Genomic DNA, 27900 nt, shown 5'->3' with positions numbered 1-27900 from the left:
ATTGTCAAAAGATGGGACAGCAAAGTATTTGTGCTGTAAACACCTTGAAATGCATATTTTAAGTTGTAGCTCTCAACGGAACTCTGAACCTGAAGAAGGAGCTTGCTCACATCCTGGAAACTTTGTCTTGCACATATTAAATATTTCAGCAGACTCAAAAGGGACATTGATACTTTAGGGTTGATGGCTTTTTCTATCAAATATAATTCCAGAGTCTCTGGTCACCTCTGAAAATATCCTGCCATGAGGAAGAAAAAGAAAACCGTTGAAGAGCATGGAAAGAAGAGGCCTTCCTCCACAATGGTAAATTTACATTCCTTATTCTTTTGGAACTGGATGTGCACTGAGATTGTTCCTAAACACACATTTATTCCCATGCAGCATATCCTACAGACATGGAGGGATATTAGACAGCACCCAAGGCAGTCCCAGGCCCTTCTGGAAGGAGAGCAGGAGATTTTAGGGATGTAAAGTAACATGGGATATTCTCGCCACACTATAAAGATATGCAGACCTCTGAAAGCAAATCAACAATTCATGAGGAATGCACCTGATACTTTAGGATAACACAGTTCAACATTAAAAACCCCTCAGCCACACCAACACTCACATTTCCCTAGGAAAGCTTGGGGTGGAAAGCACATTTTTTGTTCATCATGGAATTCCAAAAAAACATAGGAATAACTAAGGTTTGTTATAATCCCTACTCCCCACATTGCTCTTTCCAGAACCCACACAACTTTGCAGTCAATTGTCTTTCATTCCAGGAGCTCCTGGATATGAGGCACTTGGGAGAATTTCAGCCCAAGGCCATTTCACCTCCTTCCTGCTCTGTCCCCAGGGCAGTGGAATTCCTTACCTGGGCACACTGGCAGTGTGCTGCCAGTGTCAAACCAGAACTTCTCCAAACAGAAGTTACAGATCTGTCTCAAAACTCCTCATGCTGGGGGCTCCTCACTGAGCTCTGCATTCCTGCCCCAAGTCAGTCAGTGAAAGCCCATTGGAGAATTGGACACTGGACAGTAAATTTGGGCCAGACTGCTGCCCAAAGTGGGAATAAGTTATCACATGCTAAGCAGTGCCCTGCTGGTGTTTGGGGATCATGGAATAATGGTGCTGTGCAGAGTCAGCCCAGTTGTTCCTGGGAAACCTTCCTGAGCAGATCCAAGCTGAGGGTTTGGCTTGGAAGCCTGGCTGGAGAGTGATTGTATTCAAGGGATTATTGCAGCTGAAAATCCTTTCAGTGAACACAAACCATTCGATTCCCTTGTTCTCCCCCACATTAATTTTATATGAGGTTTTAGGAATAAAGAAATGTCACTTACTTGGTAGAACTGTGAGAGTCGTTCCTGGTCCAAATATAAGCTTAGCTGTCCACACACTGCTAAGACTTATTTCAATAACTCACTTCTTCCTCATGGTGTTCAAAAGTGTTGTAAAAAAAGGTGATGAAAAGCCATTAGTCCTTATTATCCATGGGTGCAAGTACATGGTAGAATCCAGAGGTAGATTTACTTCCAAAACTGGAAAGGGAAAAAAGGTTAATTGAATTGTTCAGTGATTTCAAATAGCTTGGTTGAGTATAGAATTTTCAACTTCTCCCTTTCTTCCACCTTTTAGAACCTTCATGAGCCCTTTTATGTATCCAGGAAAAAAGGAAATATAGAAGAATGTTGTTCTTCTCTTCTTAATCATTAGAGTCACCCATCTCCTTTCTTTTCCAAAATTTCTCACCTTCTTTCCCTCTTTTTGTTTTTGTACAGGTCCCTATGCTGTTTATATCATTGTGGGATCCCAGCTCCTCACAGTGATATATTTCATAACAAAAACCGTCTCTGTTCCACTACACAGAATTTTGGATTATACAGGCAGTCACATGACATCATCAGTGGTTTAAGACCCAACGCACCACATGAGGAAACACCATATGGCTTTCAAAGAAAAATTCTCAATTAATATCAGAGAGGCAGAGTTATAAATGAGAACTTGGGGATTACGTGACACCTCTGAAAAGTCTGAGGGAGTTAAGGTGGATAGAAAGCAGAAAAATAATCAGTACCTCTGGTGTTATTTCAGAGCATTTTTTAGAATGCACTCTAATCTCCCTACTTCTCTTCTTGTAGGTACTAGTGGTAGTGTGAATGAAGTTCTGGGATGTAGCAGGGTGTTTGGAGGAACGGATTAAAAGCAGAAGACACAGGAGGATGGTAAATTGCTGAAGTGACCTTCCAGTGGGGAATTACCCTTGACAGCCCAGGGTGAACTGAATCCAGGGTTCCTCTAGCATGGACCCAGTTTAGATACCAGGGTCTCTCCTTGCCTCTGCCTGGCTGTTGCTCAGGGATTCCCCCAGGTTAGTAAGGTCATGGAAATACATGTATTCTTGAGTGAGTCTATGGCTTCTCCATCTGCTGCCTGTGCTGCCTCACACAGGTGGTGGTGGCTGTCCTAGTATGAAAGACAGGTGCTAGCCAAGGAAGGCAGGTACCTCTCTTGGAACGGAGATGATGACCCCCATCTCTCCAAATTATTATATTTTGAAATTACAGGGCTTTCAAGCAAAGATGTGGGAAAAGGAATAACTGTTCTTTCGCTATATGTGAATATATAACAAACAAACCACAATAACAGCAGCACCAATCAGAGCCTCACACCCAGTCCTGGCCACTCTTGGCCGCAGGTGCTTTCCCCTTTGCTGCAGTTCCGGGCACAGCCAGCAGGGGCGCAGCTGGCTCCCAGCCGGGCAGGGCCGGTGCGACAATTCCTCCGCACCAGCAGGGGGCGCTGTGGTGCGAGCTCGGCCGCCTCTCTGCATGTGGGTACTGGTGGGTGGGCAGGCAGGAGAGATGGAGAAGGGGCTCCCTTTGCAGTCCCACAGGAGCAGCTCGTCCTGGTGTCCCCCTGAATAGCAAAACCAGCTCTAGAAGGAACCTTGGAGCAGCAGGCTGCAACGGCAGAGGTGTGAACACTCACAGTGGGTATTAAATCGTAGGAGAAGTTCTGATGCCATGGCAGAAGCCATGGGTAATTGGGCAGACAACTGGTGTCAAGTTATAGTGTCACAAAAATCCCTGAAACAGTGGCAGAAAAGAGCCGGGCAGGGTGGGGGATTGCTCCTTTGGACAGCTCACTGCCCACGGCTGATCCTGGGATCAGCACAGGGCATGGCCCAGTGTGCTCCTGCCTCCCGGCTCCTGGTGGAGCACACACCGGCTCTGGGCTTGCAAGCCACAAAGGGGCAGGGAATCAAGCTGGCAATCCCTACTCACAGTGCCAAAGGAAAAGAAAGAAAGAAACACAGGTAAAAAGCACAGGGCAACAGTGCCTCCAGTCAGACGCCCTTGCCATGTGGCTCCTGAGTTGAGCAGCCCCTCTGGAAGGAAGCAGCAGCCCCTGGTCCCCAACTCCAACTCTCAGGGCATCCCTGCTGCCCCTCACACATCGTGCTATTTCCTAAGCCAGGGGAGGCAATGACCCTTCTGAACACAAAACAAACACAAAAATATGAATGGACAGGGAATTTAAGCCCTTTCCAAGACAAAAATATGGGTAGAAAACATGAGAGGAATGGGAAGAAACAGGTGAGGCTTTTGTGAGACAAATAAGACACCCCTGGGCTCCGGTGCTCATGAGGTGCCAGAAGTGTGTCAGGTGTCTGATGGCAGGACAGCACAGCTGGGCACACACAGTCAGGAGTTTTCTGGCATGTACTGATGCTAACTTACTAACACAAATGGCTGCTGAGCTGGACCTCTGTGTGCCACTGAGGAAGAATTGGTGCTGGATGTGAGGTGGTTGGGGTGGCCTTGGCTGCAGTGACCATGCACTCTTTGAGCTCAGCATCCTGGGAGAGGAGAGCAATGCAAAAACAGGACAGGAGCCCTGGGCTTCAGGAGAGCAGAATCTGGGATCTTCTGGGAGGAATCCCATGGGTTATGGTCCTGGACAGAGGAGGGGTCTAGGAGAGCTGCTCATGTTCAGAGATCACCTCTTTGAACCTCAGGAATGGTTCCTCTTGACAAAGCAGTAAGACAAGCTTTGTGTCAGATGTCCAAAAGGATGAACAAAGGGCTTCTGAATAAACTCATAACTGGTAAATACAGAAGGTTCCTGCCAATTTGTTCAACTGGCCATGATGATCAAATGTCTAAAATGACCTGTTTGCAAGAGCCAAGATCTCAGGTTGAATGGGGAAGAAATTGGTCTTGGGAAATTAGGTGGGGTGTTCTGCTGTTTCAGTAATTCTGGTAAATCAAATTTGTGTATGTACACACAGCTGTCTAAGGAAAATAGATGAAGTAGGGTCACTGTGTTTTCCTCCTTCAAGAGAAGGGAGGGAGACAGTTTGTCTGTGATGTTTCAGTTGTTTTCAGTCACTGTGGTACGTAGTCCACACTGTGCTAGACAGTTCTACACAAACATCTGGGGTGTTTGCAGTGCCAGGTGATGTCTCCTCTTTCATGTCTTTGTAGTGCTGATTTGTTTTCCTGTCCCTCTACACTGCTCTACTTCTGAACATCTAACACTGTTCCAGAGGATTCTCTACACTAGAAATAACATTTTCATCCTTGCTCTTTTTTGGCAGAGTGGACAGTTATTGTTCATCTAACGCGAATATTGCTCTCACACTTTGAAAAGGAATATTGTTGTTGGAAGTACCTCACAGAAAGGATCCGGTTTCCAGTTTGTCTTTTAACGCACAACAATAAAGTTAGGGTTCAATGCTTGAAAGGTTTTCTGGGAATCATCTCTCAAGCTTATAAATTTTCAAGTTATTTTCATTCTATTTTTCTAAGCCTTCTAGACCTTCAAGCATTACTCTCCTCAAAGCCTGTTTGCATGCCAGGGGAAAAGTCCGTCCATGTTTAAGAATTGTTCAGGAATTTTTATGGTTATTTTAGTTAATTATTATATTTTTTATTTTGCTTCAGCTGATGGTGGTTTAATTGACTCTATTTCCTGTTGTTATAGTTGACTGAAGTTGGCTTTTTTTTTGATTATTATCTTAATCATACAAAAAGTGGTAGCCTGCAACTGTTGAGCATTTTCCTAATCCTGCAATATTCAGGGATATTTTCAACTTTAACAGTTGGTGGAAGACAGGATTTTTCGGCTTCTTTCTCTAGTGGAATTTTTCTCTATTTTGTTGCCGGTAAGTTCCAGTCCTCCGGAAGCTCCAGCAACACATCTTCATCATCCCATGGCTCTGCAGCCAAGGCACTGAGGAGAAATGAGACCGTGCTGGACAGGAGCCCAGGCAACGTGCACCAAACCTGCACTTCCCCAAACTGCAGCCTCTGCAGTTCCCAGGACTGATCCTCCTGCACCATCACTGGCACCAGCCCTTCCAGCAACCCTCCCTGCAGTGCCTTTTAGTGGCACCCAGCCAGAGGGACGTTTCCTGCACCTGCCATTGCCTGACAAGAGCTCTGGGGAGCAGCTGCCAGAAAGAAATGCTGAGAGATCTGTCTTGCCCTTCTGCTGGTTTATGGTTCAGTCTGCTGCAGAGCTGCTCCATGGTGAGCCTGCTCCACAGTAATACGTTGCTGCATCTCCTTGCTGTGCTGCCAGGATCTGCAGTGTGAAGCTGTTCTGGGAGCTCTCTACTGTTCCCTTAAAGTGATCTCGGAAACCTTCTCCATATTTATCACCCTCTGTGTAAATCCATTCCAAAGAGCCCTGTTGGCCCTGACGGTACCAGTGCATGTAGTAGCTGCTCATATCACCATCCTTCATGCTGCAGTTGAAAGTGACTTCATGTCCCTTTTGCAATGTTACTTCCCTGGGGAGCTGCTCCAAGGTCACCTGCCCAGTGACTGCTGCAGAGAGCAAGAACAAGGCACAGTAACTCCAAGATTCCCACACGGTCAGGGAAATGCTGGTGGGTCTTTGCACTGGCACTGGATCAGTATTAGGACAAAATCCTCCTCTTTCAATCCAGCTAACCCATATGGGCAGAGCTGGTGGCAGCTAGCCAGGCTCACAAGGAAGGAGACACCACATTTCCTTCCCTCCATTCCCCAGTCAGACAGGAAGCTCTCTCTGATTTTCCCCAAAGAAGCAGGAAGGATTTGCACCATGGGGGGACAAAACCCTTTGTCCTTGCCTACACAGGATGGTGAGGCAGCCATTCTCCTGTCTCTGATTCTGCTCTGGGTGAGCACAGATAGGACAAAGGGCTGTCCCAGGCAGTGGGGCTTGTGCCCTGTGCTGCCATGCCCCAGCTGCTCTGTGCCAGAGGGGCCGCAGTGCCCCAGGAGCAGTGTCCAGTGCCAGGGCAAAGCGCTGGGCCCCGAGATCTGAGTGCAGCAGGGAGGTGCCCTGTGTGTGCCCAGGCTGCAGAGGAGGCAGCTGGCATGGAGGTGCCCAGCTCAGAGGCACAAGAGGAGCAGGGCTGCTCTCCCCATGTTCCACAGGCATGGCTGGGCAGCTCCAGCCTGGACACAGCTCTGGCTGCCAGCACTCAGCACAGCTCCCAGAGCCCTGCAGAGCCCAGGGCCACGCTCAGCTCCTGGGGCCATCAGCCCTTGCCTTCACTTACCTACAATGGGCAAGAAGCCCACGCACAGGGCACTCCACATGGCCAGGCCCGCTCTCAGTGGCCTCTCTCCAGCTCCTCTGTGCCTGCACACCAGCTCTGCCCACACCTGCCCTGCCTGGGCCTCTGTCACTGCTCTCAGGCCCAGTCCCTGCTGGTCCCTCCCTCTGCCTGTGACAACACTGAGGGGGAGAGGTGGGGCACCAGGAGCAGATCTTGAAGCTCTTGGTGCCCTCCTGGCTGTCTCTCACCCTGGGTGGTGCAGGAACAGACCTTTTTTATGGGCAGGAAATGCTGTGGTAGGCTAAAGGTCTATGCGGGTCCAACGTTGGCCTGAGAGTCTCCCAGGCTGTTGCTGGGACTTCGGAGGTGACCAGGGAGGCTGTCAGCTTCTCCTTCCCCTGGCCTTCTGGCCCTGGCTCTGCTGAGCTGCTGATCACACATGGGATGCCCCGGGATCTCAGTTCACCTTGTCCAGGAAACCCCTTATCCAAAGCGCTCCTCACCTGCTCCCTGCACTCTGGCCCTGCACCCTCCTGGCTCCCCAGTGATGACACTTCTCCAGCTGCTTCTTCCTGTCAAAGCCTTCCCAGACCCCTGCCCTGCAGCAAAGGCATCCCAGGACTCTGCAGGGGCTTTGCATGTTACACTTAAGAAGGAGGCCAAGGAAGGTTGATTGGGACTGGAGCCAGGCAGTCACCAGGCTGACTCGATGACAGAAAAACCTTGAGCCTCCTCTGCAGAATAGAACGTTGCAACTTGGACTCAGGAGAAGGAAAGCCTCAGTGTTGGGAAAGGAGCTCTTGATGAAAGGCCAGGATCACAGGTGCTGCATGGGATGGCACCTGACTTCTTAGGAACAGCCCTGAACCACTTTGGTTTTCACCATCTCCCAATTTCGTGGGTGCTGCGCCAGCCCCGAGCTGGTTTGTGCTAAAGCCCAGCTGGGTTTCCTGTCACCGTGTGAACAGCGCAGAAGTACCGGGCAGAGTCACGGGGCTGCAGGGTCAGCAGGGAGAGGTAAGCCTCGGACCGGGAATTGTCCCGGGACATCTTGGCCCGCCCCTGCACTGACTGGTCAAAATAAAGAACTCTTGGATCAGAACCAATAAAGGACACCCACGCGAGGTTTCCACCGGGTGTCTGAAAATACCAATAGATTCTATAATCCCTAAAGGCGAATCCGGATCCGCGGCAGGAGAGGGTGACGGAGTCCCCGGGCGCTCGCTGCCCTCCGCCGGCCTCCTGCAGCCTCGGCTGTGCCCAGAGCCCTGTGGAGGGAGAGCGCAGGAATCGGGCAGGGCACGACCACGGACCGAGGGCGCTGTCCCGGTGTCCCGGTGCCCACACCCTTACGGAGAGAGAGCACAGGCACCGTGCGCAGTGCAACCAGAGCCCGAGGCTGTTCCTCTGCCGTCCCGGTGCCCCTGGACCGGATACAGCCACATCCCCACCTCGCTTCTCCGGGGAAAACACCCATACCCGAGGTGAGGCCCTGAGAGCCCTCCCGGGGCTGAGCCTGCTGCATATATTGCGGCCGAACCCGAGGGCAGAGCATGCCCCTGTCCCTTCCTCTGTCTCTGCTCCTGCTGCTGCAACTACCCACGTCCCTGTCCTTGCGCCTTTCCTTGACCCTGTCCTTGGTTCTCCCGGGCCGGGCTCGCTGCCCTCCCCGCCCGGCTCTCACCTGCCGGCCACAAGGCCAAGGCCAAGGCCAGCAGCCCCGGCCCCGGCCCGGCCAACATCGCTGCCGGCCCCGGCCCCGCGGCAGCCGCACAGGAGCCGAGCGGAGCCGCGCTCGGGCCGCTCCCGCCCGGCCCCGCCTCGCCGGGGCAGCGCCGGCGCCTCTGCCCGCCCCGACAGCCCCGCCCCGGGCCCCGGGGCCGCGCACGGAAAGCAGCGCTGCGCGCTTGGACAGCGCCTTCTGCCAAAGGCACCGGGGGCAACGCGCCCGGAAATTCGCCCCCGTAGCACGGAAGGTCCCTGGGATCCGGGGCTGCCGTGGGCAACAGGCTGCCCGCAGCTGAGGGAGGTGATGACTCCTCTCTCCTCGGCACTGCTGAGGCCACGCTCGAGTACTGGGGACACATCTGTCTCCCCACTTTGCCATGTCGGTTTTTCACCTGAGCAGGGACACAGGGATGCCTTGCACTGAATCACGAAGGAAGTTTATTCTTTTATGCTTTACCTAAGTTCGGGGCTGTGCCCTCACCTAGTCCATGGCACATCCTGCTGCAGAGAAAAGCAGGTCAGGTCTGATAAGCAACTCTTGCTCACAGAATCCCTGAGTGCTGTCCTGTGCTGGATCCCTACACCTGTTCCCATGTAGGTGATGCAGATGAGTGGTCAGTAGTGCAGGAAAGTTCATTCTTTAAAACTCAGGCCCCATAGAAGTGCTGGAATTTCTGCTGAATTCTGACTGATTCCATTACTGGACATGGTTCATTGTCTGGTTTCATTGTAGGTTCAATCATCTACTGATTTTCTCATGTTATGGGGTATTCTGAGCTGGGAAAAGCTGCCTGGAGGAGGGTGATCAGGGCAAAGCAGCCCTGTGGTCAGAGCTCAGTCTCAGGCACTGTTCTTTCTTGTAAGCAGGAGAATATTGCAGTTAGCCCTTTGACAGCTTTTGTCACTGAGGACTTCCAGAAATAACTCGTGCTACAGCAGTGTTGAGGACAACCCTGTGTCCTCTTCAGGCTGCAAGCTTCAAAGCTGAAAAGTTACCAGGGAAACCTGCAAATGATACAAAGGAAATTTGGGTTGGGTATGTGACAGGCACACAGAGGTGTGAGGAGAGCTATTCTGCATGGGTTTGTTTTCTGTATTTCTGTTGTTTGCTGTTTTTGTGGTGTGTGTTCTTCTGTCAGAACCTAGGGTGTGTTGTTGTTCTATAAGGCTGCAGACACAGGTAGAGGCCCCCAAGCTCTCCCATAAAGGCATCAGAGCTGATGCTGTTCTTTCTGGAGAGCCAGAACAGGCATAAGGAGAGGGGAGCAGAAGAGGAGCCAGCTTTGCTGCTCCTCTGTGCTCATGGGAATGCAGGAGTTAATTCTTGATGTTGTTTGGTTTTTGTCTTTTGGTTTTGCCATGATTTCTCAACTCTCTCTCTGTCAAAAAATACATTTTCTCACTCCACCATTTTGTTTCTCTCTGCCATGGCAGTGAGGGGGACTGAGTGAGCAGCTGTGTGGGGCTGAGCTGCCTGATGGGGGCAGGGGCAGGAGGTGCCCACAGCCTTGTCCTGTTCAGTTCTGAATGTCCTCATGAATGGAACTCAGAGAGCTTCGAGTATTTCAGCTCAGTGTCAGATCCCCCAGAACATTTCCTTCTGCATGCTAAACCAACCCAGATCTCCCAGGCTCTCCTTATGTTCCCTCCCTTGTGTTCATGGCCCTTCATTGCATTGTTCCCCTGTGTCCATGTCCTTCCCAGCCTTGGGAGCCCAGCAGGGGACACAGCAGTCCCCAGTCCCAGCAGTGCTGGACTGAAGAGGGTTCCTCCCCAGTCAGCAAGGAGTCAGGCCAACATGCCAGGAGGCTGCATGGACAAACGAGGCTGGGAAAAGGTGGGCCCAGTGCTGAATGGGATGGGGACCAGGTGACAGAGGATATGGGACAGGGCTGAGGTCCTGAATGCTTTATTCACCTCAGGCTTCAGCAGTCAGATCAGCCTTCAGCAATTTTGTTTCCCCCAGCCCAGGAGGAGATACTGGGAGGAGGAATCTGTGCAATGTGCACAATCCATGTCACTGAGCACTTCTCTAGGCCATAATAAAAGGATTTGTGCAGAAGGTTTCGAGGGAAGTCAGTACTGGCAGCCCAACTGAATGAAGAATGCCCAACATCCACTCTCTCTTTTCACCCAGCAAGACCCTTTGTTTCACTGTCAAAGGCTGTCAATGTGGCTAAGCCAAATTCCCACTTCCCAAAGCCATGCTGATTGTCCCTGGGGAGAAAGGGCTGGGAGCCAAGGCAAGGCACTGAGGAGAAATGAGGCTATGCTGGACAGGAGCCCAGGCAACGTGCACCAAACCTGCATTTCCCCAAACTGCAGCCTCTGCAGTTCCCAGGACAGATCTTCCTGCACCATCACTGGCACCAGCCCTTCCAGCAGCCCTCCCTGCAGTGCCTTTTAGTGGCACCCAGCCAGAGGGACGTTTCCTGCACCTGCCATTGCCTGACAGGAGCCCTGGGGAGCAGCTGCCAGAAAGAAATGCTGAGAGATCTGTCTTCCTCATCTGCTGGTTTTTGGTTCACTCTGCTGCAGAGCTGCTTCAGGGTGATTCTTGCTCCACAGTAATACGTTGCTGCATCGCCTTGCTGTGCTGCCAGGATCTGCAGTGCGTAGTTGTTCTGGGAGCTGTCCTTCCTTCCCTTAAAGCGACGATGGAAACGTTCTCCATAGTCATAACTGTCCCTGCAAATCCATTCCATTCCTCGTGGGCCCTGACGGTACCAGTACATGACGTGGTAGCTCCTCATAGCAGCTCCCTTCATGCTGCAGTGGAAGGTGACTTCAATTCCACCTTGTTTGGTCACTTCCCTGGGGTGCTGCTCCAAGGTCACCTGTCCAGTGACTGCTGCAGAGAGCAAGAACAACGCACAGTTACTGCAAGATTCAGCAAAGGTCAGGGCAGTGCTGGTGGGGCTTTGGACTGGCACTGGACCTGTGGAAGGACAAAATGCTCCTCTTTGAAGCCGGCTGACTCAGATGGGCAGAGCTAGCAGATGCTAGCAAGGCTCACAAGGAAGGAGACACCACATTTCCCTCCACCTAGTCAGACAGGAAGCTTTTTCTGATTTTCCCAAAAAAGCAGGAAGGATTCGCATCATGGATGGACAAATCCCTTTGTCCTTGCCAAGACAGGATGATGAGGCACCCACTCTCCTGTCCCTGAAGCTGCTCTGGGTGAGCAGAGCAAAGACAAAGGGCTGTCCCAGGCAGTGGGACTTGTGCCCTGTGCTGCCATGCCCCAGCTGGTCTGTGCCAGAGGGGCCGCAGTGCCCCAGGAGCAGTGTCCAGTGCCAGGGCAAAGCGCTGGGCCCCGAGATCTGAGTGCAGCAGGGAGGTGCCCTGCGTGTGCCCAGGCTGCAGAGGAGGCAGCTGGCATGGAGGTGCCCAGCTCAGAGGCACAGGAGGAGCAGGGCTGCTCTCCCCGTGCTCCACAGGCATGGCTGGGCAGCTCCAGCCGGGACACAGCTCTGGCTGCCAGCACTCAGCACAGCTCCCAGAGCCCTGCAGAGCCCAGGGCCACACTCAGCTCCTGGGGCCATCAGCCCTTGCCTTCACTTACCTACAATGGGCAAGAAGCCCACGCACAGGGCACTCCACATGGCCAGGCCCGCTCTCAGTGGCCTCTCTCCAGCTCCTCTGTGCCTGCACACCAGCTCTGCCCACACCTGCCCTGCCTGGGCCTCTGTCACTGCTCTCAGGCCCAGTCCCTGCTGGTCCCTCCCTCTGCCTGTGACAACACTGAGGGGGAGAGGTGGGGCACCAGGAGCAGAACTTGAAGCTCTTGGTGCCCTCCTGGCTGTCTCTCACCCTGGGTGGTCCCCATCTTTCTGTTAAGCCCTCTCCATATTCACACTTTGTGTGATCCTGTGAAAGAGCCTCAGCCTTGCTTTGGAGTGGCTCAGTGGGAGCACGAAATTGGGAAATCCATCCCTAAACCTCAACAGCCTCATTTGGCATCCAGCGTGTGGCATGAAGGGTTGAGATGAGAACAGATCTACCCAGAGTGGGCTGGAGACCAATCTGATCTCAGCATTAGTTGTATCAGGTATGGAGCCACCGGTGCCAAGGCTGCTGGGGCTGTTCCTGTGGCTGTGGGACCTAACCCTGTGTATGTTCCCAAAGGTGCTCCCCAAGATGATATTGTGCAGGGCTGTGGGCACTGAGAAGGGGATTGGGAAGAGGCCAGGAACTCTCAGCCTCTGGAGAAGGCTCCTGTGAGGTGTTAGAGAAAGATATTCTCCCAAGGATGATCTAGTAGTGCTCCCAGACAGGTGGAATCCCTTGGCCAGAGTCTTTATTTGTCATAAAAATAAAACTGTGTGTGCACAGTGCTGTTAGAGGTGCCCACCAGACTGGGTTGTCTCTACTCTGTCTCCTTGCAGGGTTTGTTTCAATACAGGTCACAAACAACAAAGTGCTCAGATTGTGGCAGGCTTTGGCATAGCCAGGAATCAACTAAGGCCCTCCCTACAGGAATTCTAGACTTGACATTTATTTTCAAAGTTGTGCTTTGGAAGGACAGACATTGCCAGGAGTTCTGCAGTGCCCTGTCCTGAATAGTTTTGCAGGGGAAGATCAGGTTCCCAAAACTTTAGTTCAAATCATTTTTGCTGCCTGAAATATATGGCAAAAGAAAAAGAGGACTTGCCCTTGCAGTCAGGTAATTAACCATACTCCTAATGAGTTCCTGTTTATGTTTGATCTATATTGTGCAGAGGTTTATAGGATTTTGTGGCACAAAACTGATAGGTCAGATTATGACCTGCAGTTGCAAGAATATGATTATTGCATTGTACTTTTAAAGTGATATAAGAAGACTGAAGGGTTCAGTGGTACGAAAAGGTGTTTAGTGTTGCTCATTCTCATCATGTTCTTCATGATGTTTTCCCATGTAACCTCTTGGACAGGGCTGTATTCTTTTAGGATGCTTTTAATATTCTCTGCCACAGGAGAGAGCTCTCACCATTTTGACTTGATCAGCAGGACAAATATTAACTACCAAACTCCATGGGAGAGAATAAAGGCAATACTTTTTTCTGGCCAGGAGATACACCTGAAATCATTTCATCCACTGATTTCACGGGTTGTGCAGAGAAAATCCTTCCATCCCTCAAGGTTTCTACGGGAGTTTTCTTCTGCTTCTAGAGTCAAAACCCAGAGAAATTCATTGGTTCAATGCTCATTGCTAAGAAGTTCCACAGTTTGTAGTATTTGAATTCCTATTGATCCCTTCACATTTAATGTTATTTTGGTTCTCATTCTTTGTGCTCTTATCAATCATTTCCCTGACCAGTTGTTTCTGACCATGCCAGGGCTGATGTTTGGAGCTGATATACATTAATGGTCATTATCTTTTGTGTATCTTCTGTGCTGCTCCCAGTCTGCTAAGATGTTTTTATATGTCTACTGAAAATTCTTCATGTACCTTTAGTCAGGGGTTTTGTTCCCCTTTGCCCAGGGGAAAAGGAACTGAAGTTTCTTTTCAAAGGACTGTTCCAGCACTCCAGGACTGAGGGACTAAACTGAGCAAGCTCAGTGCACCAGCCCTTGCTGTGTCCTGTGCAGAGGCTCTCTTGAAGGCTGCAGGAGCTCGGGCAAGAGGAGCAAAGCCTTATTTCCCCTTCAGGATGTGGTTACCTTGTGTTTTCAAAAGCAGGGGAGGGTTGATGCTGCCTGGTGGAACTGAGTCAGAAATGGTGACCACAGCATCCTGCCTGTAGCTTGTGAGAGGGGCATGAGCTGGGGAAGGTGTGGGCTGGGCTCTGTTAGGGAAGAACCAAGTTGCTATGGAAACTATCACTCCATCAAACCACCCCAAATCATTTTCTCGTGGCCCCTTCCTCCTATCCCTGAGTGCAAAACAACAGCAGGGTTTCTTCTCTGCTGACAGGAGCCTTTTCTTCCGTCGTGCCTTCAGCCAGGACTCTCCTCACTGAAGCTCCTGAATGTGCCAGAGAGACCCTTCCCTGTACAAAGTCTGCAAAAGACAAATTCAGCCAAAGGGAAATCTACATTATCAAAGCTGTGTTTCTGATCCCAGTGGGCTTTTAGGACAGTTAGATTTCAGAAATTTCCATCCCAGTTTCAGAAGAAAAAGCACAGAAAAACCACAGCATTTTGCCCCAGCACAACTTTATTTTTGTCACAACTGCAGGATCCTAAAATTCACATGCAATACATTTGGCAGAAGAAATACAGGCTTAATCAAGCAATGAACAATATCTGGTTGAATGAAATCAATCCAGATTCTACTGAGCTCTTCTTATCTGCAATACACACTTATTAAATCCATGTAAACCCAAAGCTAGAAATGGCAGCTCCTGGGCTGGAATTGCCTCAGCAGTGCTACTCCAGTTCCACAGGCAGTAACACAACATGCCTGGGAAAGGTGCTTTTCAAAGGCCATCTATCTGCAGTGAGCACTGGAGTTTTCAAAGCTATTGAAGCAGGTTGGACACTGGTGTGTAAATGCCAGGAGAGTGGGGGGATCTACTTAGCAGGAGGATGAGGATAAATCCACTCTCCTCAGTGTTCAGAGGAGAGGAAACAGCAAAAGCCCTTAAAAGTCTTCAGTGTAAATCAGCTGGCCAGGCAGGAGTGAACAGTGTTGCATGTCTTCAGGGGAAGGTGTTGCCTTGTGTCCTGGGTGGTCTCTGTCAGCAGCTCTGGCCCTGCTTGTTCCACCCCCTTGGGCTGCTGGTTCACGTTCTTTCCTGCTCTTCTTTGGGTTCATTCTCCATGTCTGGAAGAGCAACAGGAGGTTTAAAGTACATTTAATGACATTGGGCCTAGGAACCAGTATTTGAGAGCTGTGAGCTCCCTTACCTCAGAAAAGAAACAACTTGATGCTCATGAGGGCATTGAAGGCGATGCTCTTTGCCAGCAGGACTCTAAAACCCAGCACAGCCATGGACAGCATGTTCACTCTCTGCCCTCCAGCATCTGCTCAGTGACCAGAAAAGAGAGGAGAGATCATGGTCTAGGTTTTGGTGTTTTGATCTTGGCAGAAAGTGGGAAATCCACAGGTGACATTTTCAGGGAAAGGAAGAGCAGCAAAGGAACAGCCGAGAGAGAACATGGCAACAACAGGGGAGCAACCTTGGAGCAGCAGCTTGTGTGTGCTGAATGTGTTGTGTTCTGAGTCCTCTGCCCTGGAGAAAATACATTTCCATGCCTTTATCCCCCAGAGAGCAATGTAACTTCACATCCTGTTTGGGTAACTCACCTTGTGCTGAGGGCTCTGTGCTGTTGCAAACCCGGTCACTGGCCCCTGACTCTGTTCTGGTTCTGTTTGGTTCCCCAAACCCTGTTACTGGTTCTTCATCCTCCTCTTCTGTAGCATGATAAAGAAAACGCATTTTAAACTATATCCACCTTTTATACAGGATTTTAACAATATTGAGATGAGATTTCTCATAGAAAATCAGAGGAAAGTTCAGAGTGGGCCTCAGCTGGTCAAGATTAATTCTGACATTATTTGAAGAGACAATTTCTCTATGCATTTGCAGGAGACTGAAAAATTCCTGCATTGTTTTGCTTTACTATTTGTATGACCTTCAGGATTAAAAGAGTAAACCCACCCACTATCACAATTCATTTAATTAAAAAACTCACACACCACACCCCACCTTTAATTTTGTGTTGGTATTCGAAGGGCTGTTCCAGCTTGTCTTGCAGGGGCTTTGATTCTATAGGCTAAAGGATTGAATCATAAGGAAATTCACATTTGAATGAAATAGATGGTGTCCTCCCTCTCCGTCCCAAAAAAAGGATCTCAAAGTAATTAAACAGTTGAAAAACCATTTCTTTTAGATGCTTTGAAACATCTTTCAGCTCTCCCTGCTGAAACACCAAATGTCATTCTTATTTCTGCTGGCTGCCCAGGGCAGTGCTGTCCAGAAGGAGAACACCAAGCCCCCCACAGGCCACTGTCTCCAGAAACAGGTGACAGCTGTGCCACCAAACTGTACCTGGCTGTGCTGTTATCGTGCGGTTGTCGAACTGGGCCGTGCAGGTCACCTCTGTGTCTTCTGTCACCCTGACCACTTTAATTGCACTGTACAAGCCCTCTGACGTCAAAATGGATGTGTTCTGCTCATAGACCACCTCCTGAGAGGGCATCTCCAAGCTGATGTGCTTTGTAGGGGAGTTCCTTGCCAAACAAGCTGCTTTCCCAGAGCTGCCACCTCCTTCCAGTTTCTTTGATTTCATCACAATTACTTCAGGGTCAGAAGTTTTTGAAATGTCTGCAAAGAAAAGCAAGATTTGGACAGGATTGATTTTACTGCAGCCTTCTCTGAGTGCTGAGTAACCCAAAATTCACATGTACTCCACTTGTTGCTAATTTGTAACAATCTCATTTACTGTCTTTTATGTCATTATTCCTTGCCATTAGAGATACAAGTAACAGAAAAGATTTCTTAAACTCACAACTTGCTGTCTTACAAGAAAACTATTGGTGTCAAAACAATTTAGTTGCCAACAAGTCATTGTGGTACTATGATTTCTTTTTTAAACAGAACACCTTTGCCTCTAGGTCAGGTCATATATGGAGAATAAAGAGTTGCCTCAAAAAATTTCAGGACTTAACTCAGATTAGCAATTTGAATTAAAGTAAAAATGTGAAACTGAAAGGAATCCTCCAGCAGCCTTTCTTGCCAGAAAGGGCTCAGCTTATGAAAGGCTGTCAGACACATCCACAAAGACTGACGGGTCTGCTTTGACAGGAGCACCCTGAGGAGTCTCTTGGGTAAAGAGAGGTGCATGAGGCTTTTCATTTTGTGTGGTGTCTGCCTTGCAGGTGGGTCGAGAGATCCCTGAGCTCTAACATTTTGTTCATCCCAGGGTACAGATGGAAGTTTGATCAAGGAGCTCTGATTTTACACCCTTTCCCCATCAGCCCCATGCCACTGCTGAGGAACTGAGGTGAAAGCCAAACTGTGCTCTGCCACAACTTCATGGGTCAGCTCTCCTGATCCAACAGGCAGAACTACACACTTGTCCACACCTACAGCAACCAGACACCCACCAGAAATCCAACACTTCCTTCCCAGCTCTTGTACCAGGCTTGGCCAGGGCCTGTCAGTCCTGTGCATTCTGTGTTCTCTGAGAAGACCTTGAAAGGCTTTTCATGTGGTCTCCTCTCCAGGCTTTCCAAACAGCCAGAACACAAACAGGCTGCTTGTCTGCAATACCTCCCTGGTCCACATCATCAGCAAGCAATAATGTACACAGTGCAACTGTGGTACAGAGAGCAGAAGATTTGTTTGATCTGAGCCAAAAAGTTTCACCCGAGTCCCACTAGTTTGCATTCCCTAACAGTGCAGCCATGAATTCCTACCACTGCTTCCTTCTTGGAGGAATTCACCTTTTATGTTTATGTTCAAATTTATTTGGACAAAAATTTGTTCTTCATCGTTGCTTTCATCTTATAAAGTCATAGGAGAAGCCCTATATTGCAGAAAGTAATGGGCCTTAGCATTCTCAGAGAATGTTTATTCTGGAATAATGCAACCCTGCCCAACAGGAAAACCTTCTCTGTCCTTAACTGAGCCCTCAACTGAATACGCCTGGAGTATCCCACAGTGACGCTAATGGTTGCTATTTTTTGTCATTTTGATTTGAGGTATTGCAAAAGCTGGGACAGCAAAGTATTTGTGCTGTAAACACCATAAAATGCATATTTTAAGTTGTAGCTCCCAAAGGAACTCAGAACCCCAAAGAGGAGGTTGCTCAAATCCTGGAAACTTTGTCTTCAACTTATTAAGTATTACAGGAAACTTGAAAGGGACTTTGATACTTTAGGTTCAATGTCTATTACTATCAAACATAATTCCATAATCTCTCTGCAGCTCTGAAAATATCCTGCCATTAGCTAGAAAAAGAAAATTACTGAACAGCATGGAAAGAAGAGGTCTTCCTCCACAATGGTAAATTTACATTCCTTTGTCCCTTAGGAGCTGGAAGTGCACGGAGATTGTTCCCAAATACACATTTATTCCCATGCAGCATATCCTACAGACATGCAGTGATATTTGGCAGACCCCTAATCCTGTCTTACATCTTTACAGAAGGAGAGCAGGATGTTTTAGGGATGTAAAATATCATGGAATGTTTGTGCCACACTTTAAAGTCATGAAGAACTCTGAAAGCACAGCAACAATTCCTGAGGGATGCCCCTGATACTTTGGGATCACAGAGTTCAACATGCAAAACCCCTCTGCCACCCCAACATTCACATTTCCCTAGAAAAGCTTGGGGTTACAGGCACCTTTATTGTTCATCACAGAATTATAAATAAAGATAGGAATAAGAAAGGCTTCATATAATCCCTACTCCCCACATTGCTCTTTTCAGAGCCCACACGACTTGGCAGCCAATTGTCTTTCATTCCAGGAGCTCTTGGATATGAGGCACTTGGGAGAATTTCAGCCCAAGGCCATTTCACCTCCTTCCTGCTCTGTCCCCAGGGCAGTGGAATTCCTTACCTGGGCACACTGGCAGTGTGCTGCCAGTGTCAAACCAGAACTTCTCCAACCAGGAGTTACAGATCTGTCTCAAAACTCCTCATGCTGGGAGCTCTTCACTGAGCTCTGCATTCCTGCCCCAAGTCAGTCAGTGAAAGCCCACTGGAGAATTGGACACTGGACAGTAAATTTGGGCCAGAGTGCTGCCCAAAGTGGGAATAAGTTATCACATGCTAAGCAGTGCCCTGCTGGTGTTTGGGGATCATGGAATAATGGTTCTGTGCAGAGTCAGCCCAGTTGTTCCTGGGAAACCTTCCTGAGCAGATCTAAGCTGAGGGTTTGGCTTGAAAGCCTGGCTGGAGCGTGATTGCATTCAAGGGATTATTGCAGCTGAAAATCCTTTCAGTGAACCCAAGCCTTTAAATTCCCTTTTGCATCCCCACAATAATTTTAAAAGAAGTTTTAGAAATAAAGAAATGTCACTTACTTGGTAGAACTGTGAGAGTCGTCCCTGGTCCAAATATAAGCTTAGCTATTCTCACACTGATGAGACTTATTTCAATAACTCACTTCTTCCTCATGGTGTTCAAAGGTGTTGTAAAAAAAGGTGATGAAAAGCAATTAGTCCTATTTATCCATGGGTGCATGCCTATGAGGGGATCCAGAGGTAGATTTACTTCCAAAACTGGAAAGGGAAAAAAGGTAAATTGAATTGTTCAGTGATTTCAGATAGCTTGGTTGAGTATAGAATTTTTAACATCTCCCTTTCTTCCACCTTTTAGAACCTTCATGAGCTCTATTATGTATTCAGGATAAAAAGAAATATAGGAAGAATGTTGTTCTTTGCTTCTTAATTATTAGAGTCACCCATCTACATCCTTTCCCAAAATTTCTCACCTTCTTTCCCTCTTTTTGTTTTTGTTCAGGTCCCTATGCTGTTTATATCATTGTGGGATCCAAAACCCAAGCACAGTGATATATTTAAAAACAAAAACCGTCTCTGTTCCACTACACAGAATTTTGGATTATACAGGAAGTCACATGACATCTTCAGTGGTTTTTAAGACCCAACGCACCACATGAGGAAACACCATATGGCTTTCAAGGAAGGATCTCAAATAATATCAGAGAGGCTGAGTTGTAAATGAGAACTTGGGGATTACGGGACACCTCTGAAAAGTCTGAGGGAGTTAAGGTGGATAGAAAGCAGAAAAATAATCAGTACCTCTGGTGTTATTTCAGAGCATTTCTTGCAATGCACTCTAATCCCCCTACTTCTCTTCTTGTAGGTACTAGTGGTAGTGTGAATGAAGTTCTGGGATGTAGCAGGCTGGCTCTGAGGGTGTTGGGAGGAGAGGATTAAAAGCAGAAGACACAGAGGAGGGTCATAAAATGCTGAAGTGACCTTCCAGCTGGGAATTACCCTTGACAGCCCAGGGTGAACTGAATCCAGGGATCCTCTAGCGCGGACCCAGTTTAGATGCCAGTGTCTCTCCTTGCCTCTGCCTGGCTGTTGCTCAGGGATTCCCTCAGGTTAGCAAGGTCATGGAAATAAATGTATTCTGACTGAGACTCTGTCTGCTCCATCTGCTGCCTGTGCTGCCTCACACAGGTGGTGGTGGCTGTCCTAATTTAAAAGACAGATGTCTGCCAAGGAAGGCAGAAACCTCCCTTGGAATGGAGCATATGACCCCTTCTCTCCCAATTATTATAACTTTAAAATACAGGCCTTTAGATAAAGATATGGGAAAGGGAATAACAGTTCTTTACCAGCAAGTGTATGTATAACAACTCAAACAAACAACAACAGCATTAACACCAATCAGAACCACACACCCAGGCCTGGCCTCTCTTGGCCGCAGGCGCTTTCCCCTTCACTGCAGTTCCGGGCACAGCCAGCAGGGGCGCTGCTGGCTCCAGGCTGGGCAGGGCGGGTGCGACGATTCCTCCGCACCAGCAGGGGGCGCTGTGGTGCGAGCTCGGCCGCCTCTCTGCATGTGGGTACTGGTGGGTGGGCAGGCAGGAGAGATGGAGAAGGGGCTACCTTTACAGTCCCACAGGAGCGCATGCTCCCAGTGCCCCTCCATATAGCCAGACCAGCTGTAGCAAGAACCTGGAAGCAGCAGGCTGCAACACTAACCTCTGTGGTTAACCAAGTGTAGGAGAAACTCTGAAGCTGTGGCAGGAGCCAGGGGTGACTGGGCAGACAAGGGGTGTCAAGTTATAGTGTGACAAAAGTCCCTGAAGCAGTGGCAGATAACTGCAGGGCTGGGAGGGGGATTGCTCCTTTGGACAGCTCACTGCCCACGGCTGATCCTGGGATCAGCACAGGGCGTGGCCCAGTGTGCTCCTGCCTCCCGGCTCCTGGTGGAGCACACACCGGTTCTGGGCTCGCAAGCCACAAAGGGGCAGGGAATCAAGCTGGCAATCCCTACTCACAGTGCCAAAGGAAAAGAAAGAAACACAGGCAAAAAGCACAGGGCAGCAGTGTCTCCAGGCAGACGCCCTTGCCATGTGGCTCCTGAGCTGAGCAGCCCCTCTGGAAGGAAGCAGCAGCCCCTGGCCCCCAACTCTCAGGGCATCCGACTGCCCCTCACACATTGTGATACTTCCTGAGCCAGGGCAGGCAATGATCCTTCTGAACACAAAACAAGAACAAAAATATGAATGGGTAGGGAATTTAAGCCCTTTCCAAGACAGAAATATGGGCAGAAAATATGAGAGGAATGGGAAGAAACAGGTGAGGCTTCCATGGGACAGTGGGACATCCCTGGGCTCCAGTGCTCGAGAGGTGCCAGAAGTGTGTCAGGTGTCTGATGGCAGGACAGCACAGCTGGGCACACACAGTCAGGAGTTTTCTGGCATGTACTGATGCTAACTTACTAACACAAATGGCTGCTGAGCTGGACCTCTTTGTGCCACTGAGGAAGAACTGGTGCTGGATGTGAGGTGGTTGGGGTGGCCTTGGCTGCAGTGACCATGCACTCTTTGAGCTCAGGATTCTGGGAGAGGAGAGCAATGCAAAAACAGGACTGGAGTCCTGGGCTTCAGGAGAGCAGAATCTGGGATCTTCTGGAAGGAATCCCATGGGTTATGGTCCTGGACAGAGGAGGGGTCTAGGAGAGCTGCTCATGTTCAGAGATCACCTCTTTGAACCCTAAGAATGGTTCCTCTTGACAAAGCAGTAAGTCAAGCTTTGTGTCAGATGTCCAAAAGGATGAACAAAGGGCTTCTGAATAAACTCATAACTGGTAAATACAGAAGGTTCCTGCCAATTTGTTCAGCTGGCCATGATGATCAAATGTCTAAAATGACCTGTTTGCAAGAGCCAAGATCTCAGGTTGAATGGGTAAGAAATTGGTCTTGGGAAATTAGGTGGGTTGCTCTGCTGTTTCAGTAATTCTGGTAAATCAAATTTGTGTATGTGCATACAGATGTCGAAGGAAAATAGATGAAGTAGGGTCACTGTGTTTTCCTCCTTCAAGAGAAGGGAGACAGTTTGTCTGTGGTAGTTCAGTTGTTTTCAGTCACTGTGGTACGTAGTCCACACTGTGCTAGACAGTTCTACTCAAACATCTGGGGGGGTTTGCAGTGCCAGGTGATGTCTCCTCTTTCATGTCTTTGTAGTGCTGATTTGTTTTCCTGTCCCTCTACACTGCTCTACTTCTGAACATCTAACACTGTTCCAGAGGATTCTCTACACTAGAAATAACATTTTCATCCTTGCTTTTTTTTTGGCAGAGTGGACAGTTATTGTTCCTCTAACTCAAATACTGCTCTCACACTTTGGAAATGAATATTGTTGTTGGAAGTACCTCACAGAAAGGATCTGGTTTCCAGTTTGTCTTTTAACACACAACAATAAAGTTAGGGTTCAATGCTTGAAAGGTTTTCTGGGAATCATCTCTCAAGCTTATAAATTTTCAAGTTATTTTCATCCTATATTTTCTAAGTCTTCTAGACCTTCAAGCATTACTCTCCTCAAAGCCTGTTTGCATGCCAGGGGAAAAGTCCGTCCATATTTAAGAATTGTTCAGGATTTTTTACGGTTATTTTAGTTAATTATTATATTTTTTATTTTGCTTCAGCTGATGGTGCTTTATTTGACTCTATTTCCTGTTGTTATAGTTGACTGAAGTTGGCTTTTTTTTTGATTATTATCTTAATCATACAAAAAGTGGTAGCCTGCAACTGTTGAGCATTTTCCTAATCCTGCAATATTCAGGGATATTTTCAACTTTAACAGTTGGTGGAAGACAGGATTTTTCGGCTTCTTTCTCTAGTGGAAATTTTCTCTATTTTGTTGCCGGTAAGTTCCAGTCCTCTGAAAGCTCCAGTAACACATCCCCATCATCCCATGGCTCTGCAGCCAAGGCACTGAGGAGAAATGAGACCGAGCTGGACAGGAGCCCAGGCAACGTGCACCAAACCTGCACTTCCCCAAACTGCAGCCTCTGCAGTTCCCAGGACAGATCCTCCTGCACCATCACTGGCACCAGCACTTCCAGCAGCCCTCCCTGCAGTGCCTTTTAGTGGCACCCAGCCAGAGGGACGTTTCCTGAACCTGCCATTGCCTGACAAGAGCCCTGGGGAGCAGCTGCCAGAAAGAAATGCTGGGAGATCTGTCTTGCCCATCTGCTGGTTTTTGGTTCACTCTGCTGCAGAGCTGCTCCATGGTGAGCCTGCTCCACAGTAATACGTTGCTGCATCTCCTTGCTGTGCTGCCAGGATCTGCAGTGTGAAGCTGTTCTGGGAGCTCTCTACTGTTCCCTTAAAGTGATCTCGGAAACCTTCTCCATATTTATCACCCTCCCTGTAAATCCATTCCAAAGAGCCCTGTGGGCCCTGACGGTACCAGTGCATGTAGTAGCTGCTCATATCACCATCCTTCATGCTGCAGTTGAAAGTGACTTCATGTCCCTTTTGCACTGTTACTTCCCTGGGGAGCTGCTCCAAGGTCACCTGCCCAGTGACTGCTGCAGAGAGCAAGAACAAGGCACAGTAACTCCGAGATTCCCACACGGTCAGGGAAATGCTGGTGGGTCTTTGCACTGGCACTGGATCAGTATTAGGACAAAATCCTCCTCTTTCAATCCAGCTAACCCATATGGGCAGAGCTGGTGGCAGCTAGCCAGGCTCACAAGGAAGGAGACACCACATTTCCTTCCCTCCATTCCCCAGTCAGACAGGAAGCTCTCTCTGATTTTCCCCAAAGAAGCAGGAAGGATTTGCACCATGGGGGGACAAAACCCTTTGTCCTTGCCAAGACAGGATGGTGAGGCAGCCATTCTCCTGTCCCTGAAGCTGCTCTGGGTGAGCACAGATAGGACAAAGGGCTGTCCCAGGCAGTGGGGCTTGTGCCCTGTGCTGCCATGCCCCAGCTGGTCTGTGCCAGAGGGGCCGCAGTGCCCCAGGAGCAGTGTCCAGTGCCAGGGCAAAGCGCTGGGCCCCGAGATCTGAGTGCAGCAGGGAGGTGCCCTGCGTGTGCCCAGGCTGCAGAGGAGGCAGCTGGCATGGAGGTGCCCAGCTCAGAGGCACAAGAGGAGCAGGGCTGCTCTCCCCATGTTCCACAGGCATGGCTGGGCAGCTCCAGCCGGGGCACAGCTCTGGCTGTCAGCACTCAGCACAGCTCCCAGAGCCCTGCAGAGCCCAGGGCCACACTCAGCTCCTGGGGCCATCAGCCCTTGCCTTCACTTACCTACAATGGGCAAGAAGCCCACACACATGGCACTCCACATGGCCAGGCCCGCTCTCAGTGGCCTCTCTCCAGCTCCTCTGTGCCTGCACAACAGCTCTGCCCACACCTGCCCTGCCTGGGCCTCTGTCACTGCTCTCAGGCCCAGTCCCTGCTGGTCCCTCCCTCTGCCTGTGACAACACTGAGGGGGAGAGGTGGGGCACCAGGAGCAGATCTTGAAGCTCTTGGTGCCCTCCTGGCTGTCTCTCACCCTGGGTGGTGCAGGAACAGACCTTTTATTGGGCAGGAAATGCTGTGGTAGGCTAAAGGTTTATGAGGGTCCAACTTTGGCCTGAGAGTCTCCCAGGCTGTTGCTGGGACTTCGGAGGTGACCAGGGAGGCTGTCAGCTTCTCCTTCCCCTGGCCTTCTGGCCCTGGCTCTGCTGAGCTGCTGATCACACATGGGATGCCCCGGGATCTCAGTTCACCTTGGCCAGGAAACCCCTTATCCAAAGCGCTCCTCACCTGCTCCCTGCACTCGCCCTGCACCCTCCTGGCTCCCCAGTGATGACACTTCTCCAGCTGCTTCTTCCTGTCAAAGCCTTCCCAGACCCCTGCCCTGCAGCAAAGGCAGCCCAGGACTCTGCAGGGGCTTTGCATGTTACACTTAAGAAGGAGGCCAAGGAAGGTTGATTGGGACTGGAGCCAGGCAGTCACCAGGCTGACTCGATGACAGAAAAACCTTGAACCTCCTCTGCAGAATAGAACGTTGCAACTTGGACTCAGGAGAAGGAAAGCCTCAGTGTTGGGAAAGGAGCTCTTGATGAAAGGCCAGGATCACAGGTGCTGCATGGGATGGCACCTGATTTCTTAGGAACAGCCCTGAACCACTTTGGTTTTCACCATCTCCCAATTTCGTGGGTGCTGCGCCAGCCCCGAGCTGGTTTGTGTTAAAGCCCAGCTGGGTTTCCTGTCACCGTGTGAACAGCGCAGAAGTACCGGGCAGAGTCACGGGGCTGCAGGGTCAGCAGGGAGAGGTAAGCCTCGGACCGGGAATTGTCCCGGGACATCTTGGCCCGCCCCTGCACTGACTGGTCAAAATAAAGAACTCTTGGATCAGAACCAATAAAGGACACCCACGCGAGGTTTCCACCGGGTGTCTGAAAATACCAATAGATTCTATAATCCCTAAAGGCGAATCCGGATCCGCGGCAGGAGAGGGTGACGGAGTCCCCGGGCGCTCGCTGCCCTCCGCCGGCCTCCTGCAGCCTCGGCTGTGCCCAGAGCCCTGCGGAGGGAGAGCGCAGGAATCGGGCAGGGCGCGAGCGCGGACCGAGGGCGCTGTCCCGGTGTCCCGGTGCCCCCGGCCCGGCACAGCCACTGCCGCCAGCCCGGCACACAGCCGCTGTCCCTTAGTCTGCCCCAGCCTTTGCCCGTGTTCCCTCCCCTGCCTCTGCTCCTGTCCTTTCCCCAGCCTCTGCCCTTGTCCCGTCCCTGTTCGTGTCCCTCCCTTTGGGTGTCGCTGTCGCTCGTTCCCCGGGCCGGGCTCGCTGCCCTCCCCGCCCGGCTCTCACCTGCCGGCCACAAGGCCAAGGCCAAGGCCAGCAGCCCCGGCCCCGGCCCGGCCAACATCGCTGCCGGCCCCGGCCCCGCGGCAGCCGCACAGGAGCCGAGCGGAGCCGCGCTCGGGCCGCTCCCGCCCGGCCCCGCCTCGCCGGGGCAGCGCCGGCGCCTCTGCCCGCCCCGACAGCCCCGCCCCGGGCCCCGGGGCCGCGCACGGAAAGCAGCGCTGCGCGCTTGGACAGCGCCTTCTGCCAAAGGCACCGGGGGCAACGCGCCCGGAAATTCGCCCCCGTAGCACGGAAGGTCCCTGGGATCCGGGGCTGCCGTGGGCAACAGGCTGCCCGCAGCTGAGGGAGGTGATGACTCCTCTCTCCTCGGCACTGCTGAGGCCACGCTCGAGTACTGGGGACACATCTGTCTCCCCACTTTGCCATGTCAGTTTTTCACCTGAGCAGGGACACAGGGATGCCTTGCACTGAATCACGAAGGAAGTTTATTCTTTTATGCTTTACCTAAGTTCGGGGCTGTGCCCTCACCTAGTCCATGGCACATCCTGCTGCAGAGAAAAGCAGGTCAGATCTGATAAGCAACTCTTGCTCACAGAATCCCTGAGTGCTGTCCTGTGCTGGATCCCTACACCTGTTCCCATGTAGGTGATGCAGACTAGTGGTCAGTAGAAGGAAACTTCATTCTTTGAAACGCAGGCCCCATAGAAGTGCTGGAATTTCTGCTGAATTCTAACTGATTCCATTACTGGACATGGTTCATTGTCTGGTTTCATTGAAGGTTCAATCATCTGCTGAATTTCTCTTGTTAAGGGATATTCTGTGTTGGGAAGAGCTGCCTGGAGGAGGGTGGTCAGGGCAAAGCAGCCCTGTGGTCAGAGCTGCCAGTCTCAGGCACTGTTCTTTCTTGTAAGCAGGAGAATGCTGCAGTTAGCCCTGTCACAGCTTTTGTCACTGAGGACTTCCAGAAATAACTCGTGCTACAGCAGTGTTGAGGACAACCCTGTGTCCTCTTCAGGCTGCAAGCTTCAAAGCTGAAAGGGAACCATGGAAACCTGCAAATGATACAAAGGAAATTTGGGTTGGGTATGTGACAGGTACACAGAGGTGTGAGGAGAGCTATTCTGCATGGGTTTGTTTTCTGTATTTCTGTTGTTTGCTGTTTTTGTGGTGTGTGTTCTTCTGTCAGAACCTAGGGTGTGTTGTTGTTCTGTAAGGCTGCAGACACAGGTAGAGGCCCCCAAGCCCTCCCATAAAGGCATCAGAGCTGATGCTGTTCTTTCTGGAGAGCCAGAAATGGCATAAGGAGAGGGGAGCAGAAGAGGAGCCAGCTTTGCTGTTCCTCTGTGCCAATGGGAATGCAGGAGTTAATTCTTGATGTTGTTTGGTTTTTGTCTTTTGGTTTTGCCATGATTTCTCAACTCTCTCTCTGTCAAAACACACATTTTCTCACTCCACCCTTTTGTTTCTCTCTGCCATGGCAGTGAGGGGGACTGAGTGAGCAGCTGTGTGGGGCTGAGCTGCCTGATGGGGGCAGGGGCAGGAGGTGCCCACAGCCTTGTCCTGTTCAGTTCTGAATGTCCTCATGAATGGAACTTAGAGAGCCTCGAGTATTTCAGCTCAGTGTCAGATCCCCCAGAACATTTCCTTCTGCGTGGTAAACCAACCCAGATCTCCCAGGCTCTCCTTATGTTCCCTCCCTTGTGTTCATGGCCCTTCATTGCATTGTTCCCCTCTGTCCATGTCCTTCCCAGCCTTGGAAGCTCAGCAGGGGACACAGCAGTCCCCAGTCCCAGCAGTGCTGGGCTGAAGAGGGTTCCTCCCCAGTGAGCAAGGACTCAGGCCAACATGCCAGGAGGCTGCATGGACAAACGAGGCTGGGAAAAGCTGGGCCCAGTGCTGAATGGGATGGGGAC

General features: G+C 50.4%; 2 protein-coding genes and 1 gene segment (V, D, J or C); all 3 read right to left on the bottom strand.

The window, feature by feature from the left end:
- LOC132339030 (Ig heavy chain Mem5-like) overlaps positions 1-8329 on the bottom strand; it is a 28362-nt gene extending 20033 nt beyond the window's left edge. The window contains exons 1-4 of one of the 2 annotated variants that reach the window (XM_059869074.1): positions 8226-8329; positions 7499-7809; positions 1516-1523; positions 1326-1384 (exon numbers count right to left, since the gene is read on the bottom strand). In XM_059869074.1, the coding sequence (XP_059725057.1) occupies positions 1326-1384; positions 1516-1523; positions 7499-7809; positions 8226-8283 (436 nt within the window). In that variant the 5' untranslated portion in view covers positions 8284-8329. The remainder of the gene's footprint in view (positions 1-1325; positions 1385-1515; positions 1524-7498; positions 7810-8225) is intronic. The other variant, XR_009489592.1, reaches the window with a different exon arrangement.
- A 361-nt stretch (positions 8330-8690) lies between these two features.
- Positions 8691-12045, bottom strand: LOC132339186 (Ig heavy chain V region 6.96-like). The segment is given in 2 exon segments: positions 8691-11120; positions 11835-12045. Coding segments are annotated over 2 exon segments (531 nt in total).
- A 2345-nt stretch (positions 12046-14390) lies between these two features.
- LOC132339032 (Ig heavy chain Mem5-like) lies at positions 14391-26096 on the bottom strand. The gene is made up of 8 exons (XM_059869076.1): positions 25991-26096; positions 25394-25704; positions 19419-19426; positions 19229-19284; positions 16246-16521; positions 15501-15608; positions 15101-15217; positions 14391-15017 (listed from the first exon to the last, which is right to left on the bottom strand). The coding sequence occupies exons 1-7, from the start codon at positions 26046-26048 to the stop codon at positions 15102-15104; spliced, it is 933 nt and encodes a 310-aa protein (XP_059725059.1). The 5' UTR covers positions 26049-26096; the 3' UTR covers positions 14391-15017; position 15101.
- Between the last annotated feature and the right edge of the window lie 1804 nt (positions 26097-27900).

The sequence above is a fragment of the Haemorhous mexicanus genome, chromosome 28 (assembly GCF_027477595.1).
Source record: "Haemorhous mexicanus isolate bHaeMex1 chromosome 28, bHaeMex1.pri, whole genome shotgun sequence".
In the NCBI taxonomy this organism is placed as follows: domain Eukaryota; kingdom Metazoa; phylum Chordata; class Aves; order Passeriformes; family Fringillidae; genus Haemorhous; species Haemorhous mexicanus.
Note: the sequence above shows the minus strand (reverse complement) of the source record. Positions and strands in the feature narration are given on the sequence as shown.

Bases quoted from the DNA above. Each gene is read 5' to 3' on its own strand.
- LOC132339032 (XM_059869076.1), bottom strand. From the start codon at position 26,048: ATGTTGGCCGGGCCGGGGCCGGGGCTGCTGGCCTTGGCCTTGGCCTTG. The intron at 25,705-25,990 runs GTGAGAGCCGGG...CTCCCTCCGCAG, and splicing joins CTTGGCCTTGTGGCCGGCAG to GGCTCTGGGCACAGCCGAGG. The intron at 15,609-16,245 runs GTACAGTTTGGT...ATCATGCTACAG, and splicing joins CACGATAACAGCACAGCCAG to AAGAGGAGGATGAAGAACCA.